This window comes from Lampetra fluviatilis, chromosome 5 (genome assembly GCF_964198595.1).
Source record: "Lampetra fluviatilis chromosome 5, kcLamFluv1.1, whole genome shotgun sequence".
NCBI lineage: Eukaryota > Metazoa > Chordata > Hyperoartia > Petromyzontiformes > Petromyzontidae > Lampetra > Lampetra fluviatilis.
Genome location: NC_136279.1, coordinates 6,091,736 through 6,108,745, shown reverse-complemented (window position 1 = coordinate 6,108,745; position 17,010 = coordinate 6,091,736). Strand labels below are relative to the sequence as shown.

The following is a 17,010-nucleotide window of genomic DNA, read 5'->3' as shown; positions in this document are numbered from 1 at the left end:
GCAAAAGGCACAACAGATGAGCGGTGCAATGCCATATTTTACTTTTCCTTCACCTTTTGCAAGCGCGGTCGATGCAACGGCCCGCATAATCGGCACGGCGTGAGAATCGGGAGCAAAGGCTAGTTTTCTAAGACGACAACAACATGCACGGGGGGGTGGGGGTAGGCTGCCGCGCAAAATAACAATGTAGAAAATGGGCCGTGTTCTGCTCAAAGGGCGGTTGCCTCTGACACACGGGCATGCGTTTTATGCCCTTAGAATAAAGCTGGTAACTGCAATTGTTTAGGGGTTTTTTGTTGTTAAACGAAAGGCTACAGTTGGTTTGGAGAGCTCAATATGCAGGCAACGCTTTCTGAAACAAAGTCGTCAAGAGTAGAGATTTAAAAATATATATATACTTGGGTGACACAGGACTTTGCTATCACCAAAACTTGAGGCTGGACTTTCTCACTGGCTAACACGTGGTCCACACACACTGATAACAAAAAACCCATTGCACAACCTCCCAGCCTGAACACACAAACACGAATGTGCTGCTTTTGAGGAATTTACAGTCCTTGCCACTTATTTTAGGGACATTTAAGTCTCAAACAATTCCCACCTCAATTTCACGAATGCTAAGAATCAAATTAAAGAATCGATTGCTTTATTTAACATTTGTGGCAAATGGCAGTGCTACCGCATGCAGGGGTCACATGAAACCCGTTACAAGCAAAATATATGAATAAAAACTAAGTATCGCTCATGTAGCTCAATTCATGTATCATGAACTTAAAAATGTATATTAAATGTATGGATCGATGCATAATTCCACTGATAATTAAAGCAGCGAGTTGAAAAAACAGACTGTATGTAGGTTGAACATCTTTCGCACCACACGTAGCCAACCATGCTAATCGGATGTGTGGCATGGTTACTGTGCAGGAGAAACTTTCGAATGTGGACAGGGGAATGTTTGCGCCAGGATGCGTTGACAAAACACACTCATCGACCAAATATGAAAACGGTGGGGCTGGGGGGTGGGGCACGGAATCCGCTGGCCTTGACTGGGGAGCTGCCACACCAAAACTATTGATAAATGTAAAACAAATAATCAAAATATGGCTGCGGGCGGCAGGCACTGATATATAAAAACCGCTGTACTAGTTAGTACAGATGAGTGCAAAGAGGTGCCCGATATGTATGTGCTTTGTCAAGTAACAGGATGGTTTGTATTTGCTTCACCTCCTCTCCCCATGTGGGAAGGCAAGTGTAAGTTCCCCCGCACCCTCAGAACACAGCCCACAAATGCAAACATAATATTTATTTGAATGTATTCCTGGTACCTTTCCAGTATATATCATTACCTGCAATATGGCAACATTTCTGCCAGTTTTTCCTGCACCGTTTACTGCCAAAAGTTTAAGTAAACTCTGCATTCTCCCCACTACTCTGAACAGAATGAAGAGGGACACAAAATCACTGAACACAACTTTGAGATTCGAGAAGTGACAAAAGATTCATCTGATGCAGAGACCACAGTCCTAAGGTTTCTCTACTGTAGGCCATATTGAGCCCAGCACTGGGTTAAGACCTTCCTGTGCAACCCTTTGTTGATCCACTGCCGGATGAGGGCCTCCCCATGCGGCGCAGGTCGTGGGCGTTATTTGAGTATACTTAGCAGGCTGGTCAGTGAGGCTTGGTAAAGGCAGGCAGCATACACGTGAGGGCATAGAAGTGCAGTACAACAATTGATGTTGCTGCACCTGCCCTCTGCTGCCCCCCTTGGATAGACTAAAATCTTGAAATCTAATACATATAGGAAATAGCGCTGGGGGATTTTTGTCAGGAATCGTATCCAAACACCACGATTCCATCGTGTAAGATTCCTCTATGGGCGATGCTCATATTAAAACCTCCAATTACTTGAATTAGATTCTTGCTGCGATTCTGCCGTAGATAGAACACCCCAATATAATCCCATGTGTGGAATCGCCATTGAAATGAATGAGATTTCTTCGAGAGCCTAGGAATGAATCATCCACTTTATCGTGGTCAATACCAGCTGGCTGATATTGGGCTCAATTGAAACATTGAAAATCGTAACACAAACACAGGCGCTGGCCTATGTAATACCGCATGTCGCCCATACATGAGCCACATGTTTCAATGGTAGGTCCATTCGGCCTGCCAGGCCCCATGGGGCCCTCCCTTCTGGCCTGAATGTCATGACAGGCTCCGTGCAGCTCAGCCCCCAGCCACGATTCCACAGTTCTGCCCATCCCACGATCCCACAAAGGAATCGCCGTATTCAATACTGTGACTTGAATCGCAATTCCAGGAAGCCAGTGTGGAATCCCCCTCCACGAACATAATATTTGTGCCTAAAAATTACAATTAATCCAGCAAACTTTGATGTTTTAATATCACTTGAAAAGTCATTAACATCCCTTTAAATATTACTTCAGTGACAACATGAAACATTGCAGTTTAAGTAACTTTAAAATGCGTTTCATGGTTCAAAATGTACATTCTATTGCCTCACTTAAACTGCTGCTGCCCATTATGTAATTAAACGTACAATTAATATTGCTTTATTGGCTGGCAGGGTGTCACAAGTTTCCCGTTGCACAATGCTGTGGCACAATTCTGAACATTGCTTTTGCAAAGTTTGTCGGTGTACAACTTTTCAGGTTACAAAGTGAAATTGAAAACACCACAGCTCGCGAGCGCCGAAGTTGTCAACAACAACACAACTTAATACAACCCAACCTCAGCGGCGGCTTCAGCATATTACCAAACCCGCACGCGCCAAAAACCTAGGGCTGCCACCTTTGAATTCAACTATATGTGCAAAGATCACACAGGAAAGTTCCACGCTTCAACATCATACATCCCAGCAATCGGTGTTCGGTGCGAAGGCTTCAAATCACGTAGGCCAAGAGTCAAGAGTTAAAATATTGGCAACAATAAGCAGAAGCAAACATTTCTGGTGGAGGCATATGCTCAATTATGCCAACCAATCGAAGACAAACCTCTTTGGCCTCTCTATGACGCTGCAAAAGGGGGCACTGCCCAAAACGTCGCCTGATTAAACTTTCGTTTTTAACACCCGCAGTGCTATTGACGAACGCGTCGTCGAGTGTGTTTAAGGCGAGAAAAAAAACACCTCATGATACGACCACAACAAACTAAGGCGCTGCTAAAAATCGTTAAGGCGTAAACAACCCCTTGACATTTTATTGTAAAAATAGCCAAAAGGAACTGGAGCAAGAGTGCATGTGTAAAGCAGCGCTGTTTCGCACATGTGCAATGTGCACGCAGTCTGTGGAGAAAGTATTTTGAAAACAACCGGAGGCATTCACGCTATGAGAAAGAAAAAAATACCCCTTGAAACCAAAGCAGGCTATTTTATACTGTACTTGCCTTGTTACACATTCTCCACATGGTTATTTACAGCCAATCTAAAAAGAGATCGACGTGGAAGTAACCAGAGGTGGGACAAAGTCATTGTTATGCAAGTCACAAGTAAGTCTCAAGTCTTTGCTCTCGAGTCCCGAGTCAAGTCGAGTCAAAGATGAGGCAAGTCCAAGTCGAGTCTGAAGTCATCAAAATCATGACTCGAGTCTGACTCGAGTCCAAGTCGCATGACTCGAGTCCACACCTCTGAGGTGGGACAAAGTCATTGTTGTGCAAGTCACAAGTAAGTCTCAAGTCTTTGCTCTCGAGTCCCGAGTCAAGTCGAGTCAAAGATGAGGCAAGTCCAAGTCGAGTCTGAAGTCATCAAAATCATGACTCGAGTCTGACTCGAGTCCAAGTCGCGTGACTCGAGTCCACACCTCTGAGGTGGGACAAAGTCATTGTTGTGCAAGTCACAAGTAAGTCTCAAGTCTTTGCTCTCGAGTCCCGAGTCAAGTCGAGTCAAAGATGAGGCAAGTCCAAGTCGAGTCTGAAGTCATCAAAATCATGACTCGAGTCTGACTCGAGTCCAAGTCGCATGACTCGAGTCCACACCTCTGAGGTGGGACAAAGTCATTGTTGTGCAAGTCACAAGTAAGTCTCAAGTCTTTGCTCTCGAGTCCCGAGTCAAGTCGAGTCAAAGATGAGGCAAGTCCAAGTCGAGTCCGAAGTCATCAAAATCATGACTCGAGTCTGACTTGAGTCCAAGTCGCATGACTCGAGTCCACACCTCTGGAAGTAACTTTTGGCCACGTTAGTAGTCGCAAATGCAGTGGGGGAAGTCCTCTTAAAGAATTACACCGGGAAAAAATAAAACATTTAAAAATACATCATGGGACCTCCTTTGCCAGTACCAAAATATGAGAAGAGGTTTTCCCCCTTTTTTCTGACAACAAAACAGGTGTTAAGTTGTTAAAACACCAAACTGAAACCTTTAACAAGGAATCATGTCTGCATTAACCACAATACTTGTGGTCAGAATGCAAACAAAAAACGTACTCTGATAATATATGCATTGTTTTTGAAACTGATTGGTCCACACCAAAGACAGCTTCCTTTTGAGCTTAGTCTCAAAACGGTGTTAGACCAGAGGACCAATCAGTTTCAAAGACAATGCATATATTATCAGTGTTTTTTGTTTGTATTCTGACCACAAGTATTGTGGTTAATGCAGACAAGATTCCTTGTAAAAGGTTTCAAGTTTGGTGTTTTAACATCTTAACACCTGTTTTGTTGCCAGAAAAAAAGGGGGAAAACCTATTCTCATTCAAAAATAATGACACAACCAGAAATCTGGCATCTGTTTACATATTATACTATAATTAGCAGCTGCAATAAGGCATGTTTTTAAAGACAGTTGTTGACAGCAGTACAGCACAAGAATTTCCACCATGTTTTTTATACTCGATGGACAGTAAATAGTCTGCAGCTGAGTCACGACTTGTTATTTATTTACAAACTCCAAGTCTGGTGGTACACAAGAGGTTAGTTGCGGATAGACAACAAAAACAACAAGCCACTGCGTAGATTTTCGCGGCTCTGCTGAATAGTTTTCTGATGTGTTCGTTTTTTTGGCACGATGTCAGACATTTCGCTCCAAGTGGTAGCATCTGCTGCAGCAACCGATTATTCATAAACAGATTCAGTTCGTGAAGAAGGCTCACAAAAGCACGTGGGCCAAACGTCGCAACACCGTGCCCAAAAACATGCAATGAAAACCAAAAACAAACCACCAAAGAGCTAACCGAAATAGCATCCTCACAACCACATGCCGAGTTAAGGCCACCCCGGGCAGCACTAACGGCTGCACCTCAACTACAGGGGCAGTGAGTTACCCGTATCAATACAAATTATTTAGCAATGCATAACCTCACCGAAGTCTCTGGAGTCGCGTGTTCGGAATAGCCCTACATTGGGATGTTTGGCCATTACAATAATAACGAGCGTTTTTGCTTCAAGTGGGAGAGGCTATAAGTCATCGTCGTCGTCGTCATCATCAGCTGTGATCTAGCCACTGCTGGACGAAGGCTTCGCCAAGCCGTAATCTCTCACCGGCCTGCGATGCGACAATCCACTCAGCACTTTTATTCCCGAACTCACCCCATGAACCTTTAATCTCCCTCTTCTAACCACTTCATCATCTCTCTCCGTGGCCTGCACTGATTCCCCATCCATCCAATCAAAATCTGACTTTTTACTTAATTCGCGCACCACAGGTTCGTCCATTACATCCTCTCATCCATTTCATTCGCCTCATCTTCACGCACTGCATTCGTACGTACCATTGTTAAGTTTCTGTAAAGTGCCTTCGACAAGATAACACTTTGCATGCGAGCTCATTTCATCGCTCCTTCTCAGCACAGATGGTGTACGCCGGGGATCAAACCGAGAGCTGCCATCTCTACGTCAGCACGCTTTACAACACCCGCCCGCCATACCCTGGTGCCACCCCTATCCAAGTACTTACTAGGCTAGATTTGAAGCTTTCGTGACTGCAAGGATTCATATTCTTAGGTTTTTTCGGTAAAGTCACGTAGGTAAACGTAACTTTACCGAAAAAAACCTAAGAATACTTACTAGGCTCCTTCCTGCTTAGCTTCCGAGATCAGACAATATCGAGTGGATTATGGCGATTCGGTGAAAGGGATGAGCTGGTCCCATGCCATTTTTGAGCAGCATTGCGACAAAGAGGATACTGGCCGTCTGTACGAAGGTATTAAACTAATGACGACTTCAGCTCCCTTGCAGTTAATAATATTTTCGGCTCTAACCCCTGAATGTAGAGAGAACACCCCCACAATAAGATACGGCGCATTAATTTTAAAGTCACGGTAATGTCCTGTACAACCTTTTGTCAAAGTACTGCTCGACAAAAGCCTCCCCAAGCCGTGTCAAGGGTGGTCAGACCGTGCTTCGACCACGCCAAACTGATGACCTGGGTTCGATTCCCAGCCGAGTCCGACATCGGTGGCGAGTGATGTCTGACCAAGGTCCCCCACTTCACCTATCCTCACCATTACCGACACACCATATGTAAAATAAGTAGCCAGGTGAAGTCAAGAGGGGTTTAAACTAAAAACTAAACTATTTGTATTTTACCAGGTAAGGCTCACTGAGCGAGAGCTCTTTTTCAGAAGCGACCTCACCTCAAATTATATTTTCTTGGTTCTTTCGGTAAAGTCACGTAGAAGGGAAGTAATAAAATAATAAAAATGAAACATAATAAAATCATTCTCACGACGTTTCGGCCCCAACGCAAGCAGCCGTCCTCAGGTGGAGAACAGGTCCGTCAAGTAGACGGCTGCTTGCGTTGTGGCCGAAACGTCGTGAGAATTATTTTATTATGTTTTATTTTTATTATTTTATTACTTCCCTTCTACGTGACTTTACCGAAGAACCAAGAAGATGAATCCCTGCAGTCACGAAAGCTTTAAATCGAAACGCAAATTATATCTCAACGAAGTGGCTTTTCATAACGTGGACATTTATAGCAGCCAAATACTCCAAACGCACGTTGATTCTCATTTGTGGAGGGAAAAACCCGACGTCACGGTACCTTTAACGTCCACTGTTAAGCAGGCGGCGAGTAATTGTGTGGTCAACAGGCCCGTGGCATTCATCACAGCGGCCATCCGGAGCAAACCGCAAACCTCTGCAACTGCCCCACTGTCAATTTCACCGCTAGACTGATGTCTTCCTGGCATCTGCACAACAGGTGAATTCATCGCTCCACTTCTCTGATGAATGTATTACCACCGCACAACACTATCTTACGCAATCTATTATCACCTAAATTACAAAACTACAAAAAGCATCCCCTAAACCTGGGGTCGGCAACCAAAGTAACATCTTCCGTTGAATTCGGTAAAAAAAACTCAATATTTCAAGAGCTGTTTGGTGAATACGAGACGGTGATGGTCTTTAATAAATCACGTGTCACGAAGCAAGTCCTTGAAGAGCCGGAGCCTCGGGCTGCCGACCCCTGACCAAAAAAACGCTCAACGGGTTACGCAACACCGGCCACACAGACAAATCGACGTCAAACAACAGCCGACAGATTTGCCGACACGGGCGCCAGTTAACATTCAAAACGTTCGGACAACACGCAACAACAAAGAGATACTTGCGTAGGGAAATCCCCAGGATAAGCAACAAAAGAAACGATCGTTATCAGTGGGAAACGGCATGAGACGTGTCCACTTAACAATTGCAGGTTTGGGCGAGTTGCTGTGGAGAGAGAATGTTGAGTTCACAAAAGTGGCCGATTACTGGTTTCGAACAATTGCTGCAGTGGCATTGCGAACAGACGCCCGAGTGTTTCGTTTTTGCTGCTGTTGTTGATGGCTCCTTGCCGATAGTAAGCGGCAGTGCAATGCCGTTTTCGTTAAATAAAAAAAAGCGTTAAGCACGAGAGGAAAATCTTTGGCAGCACTTCCACAAGTTATTTGCTACCGCAGTGGTGTGTGTGCGGTTTACGGGGAGATAGCGAGGTACAGATATGAACTGCAAAGGGCTTCCCCTACGGTGCAGAAAGTCGGGGGGGGCAGGGGAGTCACAAGTGGCTTTCTTTAATGTCTGGCAGCATATTTCTCTGTAATTGTTTCCAGGCAAAATGGCAGGCAGCTCAGTACTGTATTAAAAACGTCTCCCCACCTTTCACTCCACTATCCCCCAACCCCTCCCTGTCCAGCAATTCCACAAACAACCATCTCCGTCTTGCAGGCAGTTAAGTGTTATGCTTCGTAAAAATGTAGTGACATCGTGGATGTCATTGTATGGTGCCGGCCCGGAAGGGCCATGCCGTTCGATGTTTCTACATCGTGGACAGCACCGTGTGGGTGGCTGTGTGTAGTACCAGCCCTAGCGGGGCTTGGCAAGCACCGGGATAGTGCGGGCACCACGCACAGCGTGTGATGGGGGCTCCCACGAGGGGGAGTGGGTGATCGTCAGCCCAGGAGCAGGTGTGCCCCGGGCCGTGGCACTCTGGTTGACCCCGTAGACACGTGATCCGGAGTGTCCACACAGGGGGCCCCAAGTGGGGGAACTAGTGGGTGATCACGTGTCCGGGGAGAGCTCTTGCGAAGGATCGAGAGAGAAGGAGAATGCTCGAGAAGGCGGGCGGGGCCGAGGGCGGAGCGGCCCTGACCGGAGGGGGATATAAGGTGGGTCCCTGAGAGGGACCGGAGTCGCTGCATTCTACAAGCTGGAAGCTCTACACCTCCAAGCTGGAAGCTCAACATCTACAAGCTGGAAGCTCTACACCTACAAGCTGGAAGCTCAACATCCACAAGCTGGAAGCTCAACATCTCGAAGCGGGAAGCTCTGCGTCTCAAGCTGAAGCTCTTCGTCCTACGAGGCAACCACGTGGTCGGAGACTCGAGTGAGGGTCCGACCCTTCGTAGCAGTAACCCCTCTGTGTAGCGTAGTTATCTGGGTGGTCCCCAACCTAAGCTGTATCTGGTAAAGGGGCAGTTACCCCCTTTGTTACGGTGTTACAATAAATGTGTTGCCTCTAAAAGGAACAACATCTGCGACTCAGTTGGACTCACTACAAAAACAAGAGCACTGGAAAAATTGCCATTATGTGTATGTATGTAAAACTTCTTTTGCACCGTACGTAAGCCAACCGTGCCAATCGGAGGTGCGATTGGGGGGAGACAAATAAAATGCAAAAAAACAATTCGAAATAAATTAAGTTATTTATCTAGATTTAAATGTGCATGGCTCCAGTGGCTTCTTAATATCAGAAGAGCGTTTCAGACGGCCGCAGAAGCGCACCTGAAAGCGCCGCGCGATGCAGTGACCATCCCTTGTTAGATGGCCAGCCAAAAGCCGCTGCTTTTGGGAATGAGCATCTGCGCGCCTGGGTTTGTCTGGCGTGGCCCGGCAGTAGTGCCGCTCGCCAACTACTGCGGAGGTTCGAGTTTCAAATCTGCAGGGCCGTCATCCTCATTAATGGCGGGGGTGCATTAACTGTAAAATACTACGCGTTGTCTGCTGCAGAGTGGACGCTAAAGATCCTGCTATGTCAATCGAAGAAGACGGGATCAATGTGTGTCAGCGTCACTCGCAAATAACGTAAATAGGAAGTCCAGAGCAGTGTTCACCCCCTACTGTTAAAACTTAGCAGAATCTTCGTGAAAAAAAGCGTTGCAACTTTCCGGGTAAACAAGTTAAATTGATGAAAAAAGAGTGTCAAAATATTCTGTTGTAGAAAAACTAAGGTTTAAAGATACCTCTCAGTCCAAAGAAAGCTATAGCTCCGTGGAGTAGAGAGCACTGCATCATTGAATAACATAAACTCTTAAGCTCACAATACATGCACAGAATCGCATGTGTAAGAGCATAATATATGCAAGTTGTATAGTTGTATTCAATGGGTTCACGCGAACACTCCAGCCACTAGAGGGAATAAGATTTTAATCACAATCCTGAATCGGAGCGATTCATATAATTGTCAAGGCAGCAAATCGGCGGAAGTAATAACAGCGTAAGGTTCTCGGGATGCGACTTCAGATGGGAGGCGTGGTGTCCGTTATGACGGCCAACGCGTAGCGTACTGCAGAATGCAGCGTAGAGTTATCCTGCTTCTCCTCAAAATTAATGCTGTACACGTTTACAGTCCCAGAATGTATTCGTGAAAATGTAAACGCACTACGGAAGATAATGCAGTCACGTATTCAGCTGTGAATAAAACATTTGCGCAAACCCAGGCAACGTCATCCAAGCTATGGCGATGAGCCATCGGGCATAAACTTAAGACAGTGAATTAAGACCCCCCCATCCCCCCACCGCTGCTTCATGCTCTTACAAAAGCAAAAATTAAAATGAGATGTCACGAACCTGGGCCTGAGTAGCTACGAGTAGATTCCGTTTCGTGCAATCCGCAGCGTTGTTCACAACAAACCACGCTGCCGGGCAAAACACTCCGCTTCCTTCCTGCTGCGTCTTCCGTCACACTGCTCCACACTTTGTGGAGTTCCCAACTCCCGTCGACTCTTTTCACAAGATCTTAAAACCTTGCTTCAATTGAGGAAACACAAACTCGTACCTAGTACGCCATCAAGAGTGTTGTTTGTTGCTGGCCCATTGGCGATTCACGCCTCTGATCCCTGGGTTTAACTAACTGATAAAAATCAATTCAACAATAGATTGTTTTTCGTCTTGTTTTTGCCACCTCAGTTGTATTGGTTGTTGGGTTTTTTCCCCGTCTCGTTTGTACAGTCGTATCTGCATCCCATTGTAAATAATCAATTCTGGCGTGTGCACATTTAACGCGCGTGTCACTATCGTACGTGACGATTCCTGATTTTACGGGCACGATTCTGCGCGACCATCGTGAAGCGTGCGAATCAGTTTGAATCGATAGATCGCTGCATCGTTATACGCCCAACAAATACGGTAAAAGGTGCTTCCTCTTTCCCACAGTGCACCCCACATTTAATTCATGAAAGTTATAATGCAGAGCCCTATGTGAGCTCAATGCTGATCAAAATCCTCCTCCTCCTCCTGCCACTCCGTCAGAGGAGATTGCTTGATAATTATTTACCACGCTGGTCTGTGCAGGTTGGGTAAAGGGGGTGGGTGGCCCAAGACAAGTCCTGCTCTCACTCACCACCGGTGTTAGCCATGGCCCGAAATTGAGCTCATGATACCGAGTCCATAACTGTATTGCGCTAACCACTTCACCACCGCTCCACTACACTCCCACAGTAGCACATTTTATAGCCTCCGAGTTAAAAGATAAATCCATACTTCCTGTAAATGTGTCATCGATGTGTACAGCGTTGTTACAATGTATGAACTGCTAACAAATCCGGCCACTTTTTTAATGCTTTCCAACTCAAGGTCGAGAGCACAAATGGATTAGCTCTTTCAATCTGCTTTTGTTTTCCTTCTGTTACGATAACACTTATAAAGAAGATGCATTCTGAACCAAACTGTGTTGATATTTGGGGAAACACAACATAGAAAACCAGCCGTATCGTTTAGAGGATTGCCCAAAACTTGAAGATGAAACCAGCGCTAAAAAACGTGTCTGGTGCATCCTGACCTCCGCACCAGGGCCACTATCCAAGCTCCGCTGTTTTATTGGAGCATACGGTCGTACTTCCTGCGCAACAGACTCAAAAGCGACCGTTATTAAGACGAGTTCAACACTTCCGAGAACAAACGGATGTCGGAAAACGTTCCAGAATGCACCATTTTTATACCTTGTTTCCAGCAGGTAAGACAATTTCCAGCAGGTAGGACAACTTCACCTCCTGCCTGGCAAGGCGTTGAATGATGCTCTTTCGGTGTCAACTAACCCGCTGAAAAAAAAATCTGCACTAGATTTGAAACCATCCTTTTTAGTGCTTCTCAAGACAGAATTGCGACAGATTTCAAATGCGAGTCTTGAGCGGTGCTGACATCCTCTTAGGCCTGCGTGTTCTTCCAAGCATTCCTCTGTTAGCACATTTCAAACAACGGCACTAGTCAGCACTCATGCAAGATCCCCGCCAGCCTCCCTGGCGAGCCCAATAGGGCAAGTGTGCGTGCATTTAGGGGACACCTCACACTGGTTGACAACAACAAAAAGTTGCGAAAACTTTTGTTGTTGTTGTTTGTGCATATTTGCTTTGGTGCCATTTCTTAATTTGTTTATTCATTTCTGTTTTTACTTGGTAGTAGGGCTTTCCATTTGCTTGGTAGTGGCTGTATATGGGGATTTGGTTGTTACATACGATTCATGTACAGCGTTGTGGGATGCTATTAGAATGAATGTAAGATCAAAGTATTATTATTTTTAACCCACCAGTCAAGGTGTCTCAGCGGTAGAGCGAGCGGCTCGCAATCGCAAGGTTGCGAGTTCAAATCCTGGTTGGCGGATGACTCGGCCCATCATCCCTCTCGGGTCTCTAATATGGGTACCACTTTGTGGGGAAATGAACAGCAGTTGTCCTTATGGATAGACTCAGCCCCTGCCATGAGAATGTGGAGTCTCCCCACCACTTGCTCAAGGCAGTACACAGAAGGTAAGCACTGCCCCAACGCTCATTTGAGCAAGTAATCACCTGTACTTTTTATGCCCGACACTGGATAACAAATAATAAATTATCCCTTTTCAGTGACTAACAGCTAAAAAAATTGAGCTGCTATAGACAGCGCATTCAGACCCACAGCTTTATTCACTTGAAAACGTTCAAATCTGGATAGGCTAAACGGTTCAATGGGGGTTTGCTGAATGCTAAAAAAAAAAATCTGCAAAAAAGCAAAATCAAGCAAGCTGGCCATTTTTGCAAATACATATCACTGATCTAATCCAAATGTGGGCCAGAGCAGTGGCAAAAGTGTTAACCCATAGTGCTGCAGGCCACAGCTAAAACCATTGACTAGTGAAATCGAGACCAGTCCTGGGCAGCCTTCTTTACCACCCAACCTGTAGTCAAATGACCCCTATGACAGACATTGCATAGAGGCCTTCATCCAACAATGCATTGACAAAGGGATGTGATTAATAATTTATACATCATCCAAATATCATCATAAAATACCTCCAAATGTAATAACCACTAGATTGTGTTATGGACCCCATTGTTGTATCTAGACAGCATGAATGTCCTCAAAGTTGAGGATATTCACATACTGCACTGAGTACTGATTTGAGGTCAATTCGATCTAGGACCTGGGGGAGACCCAGAACAGCCTCAAGATAACAACACTTGGCACCGATGTAATCTAGGCCGGGGAACCAAACCGAGGTTGCCAAGTTCATAACACTGTGCCACTGTAAAAAAAGTGAGCAATAATAATAATGATGCAGCAAATGATATCGCCACACCGTATTCATAATTTACAATGGGATTTCGGCGCACACACTTGTCACCAGGTTGAGAATTACACAAACCATACAGGAAGAACCTGTTTGCCCTCATGTGGGCACCTGGGCATTTAAGTCGTGGGTCGAGGTGGAACTCTTGACGCCGAAAGAAGGCTCATTAATTGCCAGCGATGTTTTGGCAGTCACACTGAATATATGTTTTAATTCTCAGAGCTGGGATTGTCAAATCAGGAGAAACATCATATTTTAAAATGGATGGGGGTGTCTTTTTACTGCAATGACCAATGAACTTGGCTGAGACCATCAACTCGCTTCACATTGGAGCCGTCTATGGAACAGACCTTTACAGCTCATTGGATTCCTCCACTATAAATACATATTCTGATTCTTAACTACGGTTGGGCTGTCTGAATAATACAAAAACCGTCTGGATTCGATCCGAGGATCTCGGCTCTCTGACCCGTGAACCACCCCGAGCGACCACCTCGCGGTGTTTTATTATTATTAAAGAAACACCATGTCGAACGCTTTACACTACGACGGAGTAGACAACGAAGAAATTAGTTCCTAAGACTTCACAAGGTGTTCGCCAACCAAGCCAGACTCAGTAGAGCAGAAGCGCCATTTTGATTTTTTTTACAGACCAACCACAACTCATTTTCTTCTACATTACACATCACGCAAGGGGTTGTTGGCATTGAACCTGTTACTTAAAAGGCCCTGAAAATTCAGACTGGCTCGCTCCAATCCATCACGCTGTCCCGGCTTGCCCAGCCTCGCGTGGCCAACGGCGCCCAGTAACCTCGTCCAAACCTCCCCGAGTCGGCACACGGACCCCCCCCCACCACCCCCCTTCTCTTCGAACAAGCTGGCGAATTGGACCGTGATTACGCATGATTTACGGAGAGTATTTGCGCAAAACACCGTTAATCACCTTGCGCGCGCTCACACGCAAGCGGAGAACCTCCGCTCCGGGGGCGGGGCGGGGGTGCCCCTATTCTCAAATTGGAAACGTGGCAATTTTGTACACAACGATTATTTGTTGGTTTTAACCAATACACAACACTAAAAAAAAACACACACCAAAAGGGGGCGAGAGCCTCTGGCAGGTGCATGATTTTGCTGTTGATTGGTAAATTGAGCGTAGAAGGAACGAGAAGCCTGGCAGCATTTATCCAATAATGACTCCGCGTTTCCTCTGAATAATAGGTTTTTGAAAAAAAATAATGTACGCGTGCGCTCACAGCGACAGACATAGCTTCGCTGTGAAAAAAAAAACCCACGAGCGTGCATATATGGAGCACGCACGGCATGGACCGGGGCGCGCTATGCTGTAAATGAATGAGGCAGAACCTGTTCCTCTGGCTTTGATTACTGCGGGGCAACTTACACAATACTTACAAAACCCTCCCCGCCGCCACCACCACCACCACCAAACCTCTTCTCCTCCAGACCACCACGGGCCGCCTCTGTCTACGCACAGCGGGCACGCAAAGAATGCGTGGAAGGAGACAATGGCAGAGAAGGACAAGGCCAATGCGGCAACGCACCTGGATTTGGGCACCTTGCACTCGAGCGATGAGCCAAAAGTCCCCCTGCCTCAACCATCCCACGCCACCGTAGGCAGCTCCATACGATGAGACGCGCCACAATTTTCTCACCTGGGTCGTTAAAATATAAATAACGCTTTATTGGAAGTTTTACATTACATTTTTTTTCGAGAAAAAAAAAACCTTACCGATGGGTATAAACCAGGCTATGGATTAAGTTTTAGGCTAGCCCTTTAATATGTGTACCGTTCAAAGAGATGTTGCTGGTACTGTACGCAGTTTGGTAAACAGAATTAAAAATAACTGTACTGACATGGCTCAAGTGGGGGATCAGGGTATTGAAGCCTTCAGCTTATCTTTACAACAACAAAAAGTCCATAATAGAGGTTTGTTGGGTTAGATCGCGTAAATAACCCGCCACCACCCGACATAGCCAACTAGTAAGGGTGAGGTGAGGGAGGGTGGGGGGGGAGGTGAGGGAGGGTGGGGGGGGGAGGTGAGGGAGGGTGGGGGGGGAGGTGAGGGAGTGTGGGGGGGGGGAGGTGAGGGAGGGTGAGGTGAGGGAGGGTGGGGGGGGAGTGAGGGAGGGTGGGGGGGGAGGTGAGAGAGGGTGGGGGGGAGGTGAAGAGTGTGGGGAAGGGAGGTGAGGGAGGGTGGGGGGGGGGAGGTGAGGGAGGGTGGGGGGGGGGAGGTGAGGGAGGGTGGGGGGGGGGAGGTGAGGGAGGGTGGGGGGGGGGAGGTGAGGGAGGGGGGGGGAGGGAGGGAGGGTGGGGGGGGGAGGTGAGGGAGGGTGGGGGGGGGAGGTGAGGAGGGTGGGGGGGTGAGGAGGGTGGGGGGGGGAGGTGAGGAGGGTGGGGGGGGGGAGGTGAGGGAGGGTGGGGGGGGGGAGGTGAGGGAGGGTGGGGGGGGGAGGTGAGGGGGGTGGGGGGGGGAGGTGAGGGAGGGTGGGGGGGGGGAGGTGAGGGAGGGTGGGGGGGGGGAGGTGAGGGAGGGTGGGGGGGGGAGGTGAGGGTGGGTGGGGGGAGGTGAGGAGGGTGGGGGGGGAGGTGAGGGAGGGTGGGGGGGGAGGTGAGGGAGGGTGGGGGGGGGAGGTGAGGGAGGTGGGGGGGGAGGTGAGGGAGGGTGGGGGGGGAGGTGAGGGAGGGTGGGGGGGGAGGTGAGGGAGGGTGGGGGGGGGAGTGAGGGAGGGTGGGGGGGGGAGGTGAGGGAGGGTGGGGGGGGGAGGTGAGGGAGGGTGGGGGGGGAGGTGAGGGAGGGTGGGGGGGGAGGTGAGGGAGGGTGGGGGGGGAGGTGAGGGAGGGTGGGGGGGGAGGTGAGGGAGGGTGGGGGGGGAGGTGAGGGAGGGTGGGGGGGGAGGTGAGGAGGGTGGGGGGGAGGTGAGGGAGGGTGGGGGGGGAGGTGAGGGAGGTGAGGGAGGGTGGGGGGGGGGAGGTGAGGGAGGGTGGGGGGGGGAGGTGAGGGAGGGTGGGGGGGGGGAGGTGAAGAGGTGGGGGGGGTGAGGGAGGGTGGGGGGGGGAGGTGAGGGAGGGTGGGGGGGGGGGAGGTGAGGGAGGGTGGGGGGGGGAGGTGAGGGAGGGTGGGGGGGGAGGTGAGGGAGGGTGGGGGGGGAGGTGAGGGAGGGTGGGAGGGGAGGTGAGGGAAGTGAGGGAGGGTGGGGGGGGAGGTGAGGGAGGGTGGGGGGGGGAGGTGAGGGAGGGTGGGGGGGGGAGGTGAGGGAGGGTGGGGGGGGGGAGGTGACGGAGCGTGGGGGGGGGTGAGGGAGGGTGGGGAGGTGAGGGAGGGTGGGGGGGAGGTGAGGGAGGGTGGGGGGGGAGGTGAGGGAGGGTGGGGGGGGAGGTGAGGGAGGGTGCGGGGGGAGGTGAGGGAGGGTGGGGGGGGAGGTGAGGGAGGGTGTGGGGGGAGGGAGGGAGGTGAGGGAGGGTAGGGGGGGGAGGTGAGGGAGGGTAGGGGGGAGGGAGGGAGGGTGTGGGGGGAGGGGAGGTGAGGGAGGGTAGGGGGGAGGTGAGGGAGGGTGGGGGGGGGGAGGTGAGGGAGGGTGTGGGGGGAGGGGAGGGAGGTGAGGGAGGGTAGGGGGGAGGTGAGGGAGGGTAGGGGGGAGGTGAGGGAGGGAGGTGAGGGAGGGAGAGTTCGACTGTAACCCCGCGCGTCAACAGGATGAGAGTGCGTCTCTCCTCGCGCCGAGGACACCACTGGCCGTCC

At 48.9% G+C, this 17,010-nt stretch overlaps 1 protein-coding gene across 7 annotated transcripts in view; it reads right to left on the bottom strand.

Moving 5' to 3' along the window:
* The window catches only part of LOC144932467 (nuclear receptor coactivator 3-like), a 170,548-nt gene that overhangs the window by 96,091 nt on the left and 57,447 nt on the right, over positions 1–17,010 (bottom strand). The window contains exon 1 of one of the 7 annotated variants that reach the window (XM_078856561.1): positions 14,812–14,911. The exons of the other annotated variants lie outside the window; for them this stretch is intronic. Coding sequence (XP_078712687.1) covers positions 14,812–14,869 — 58 coding nt within the window. The 5' untranslated portion in view covers positions 14,870–14,911. Of the gene's footprint in view, positions 1–14,811; positions 14,912–17,010 lie in introns of those variants that run through there. 7 annotated transcript variants of the gene reach the window in all.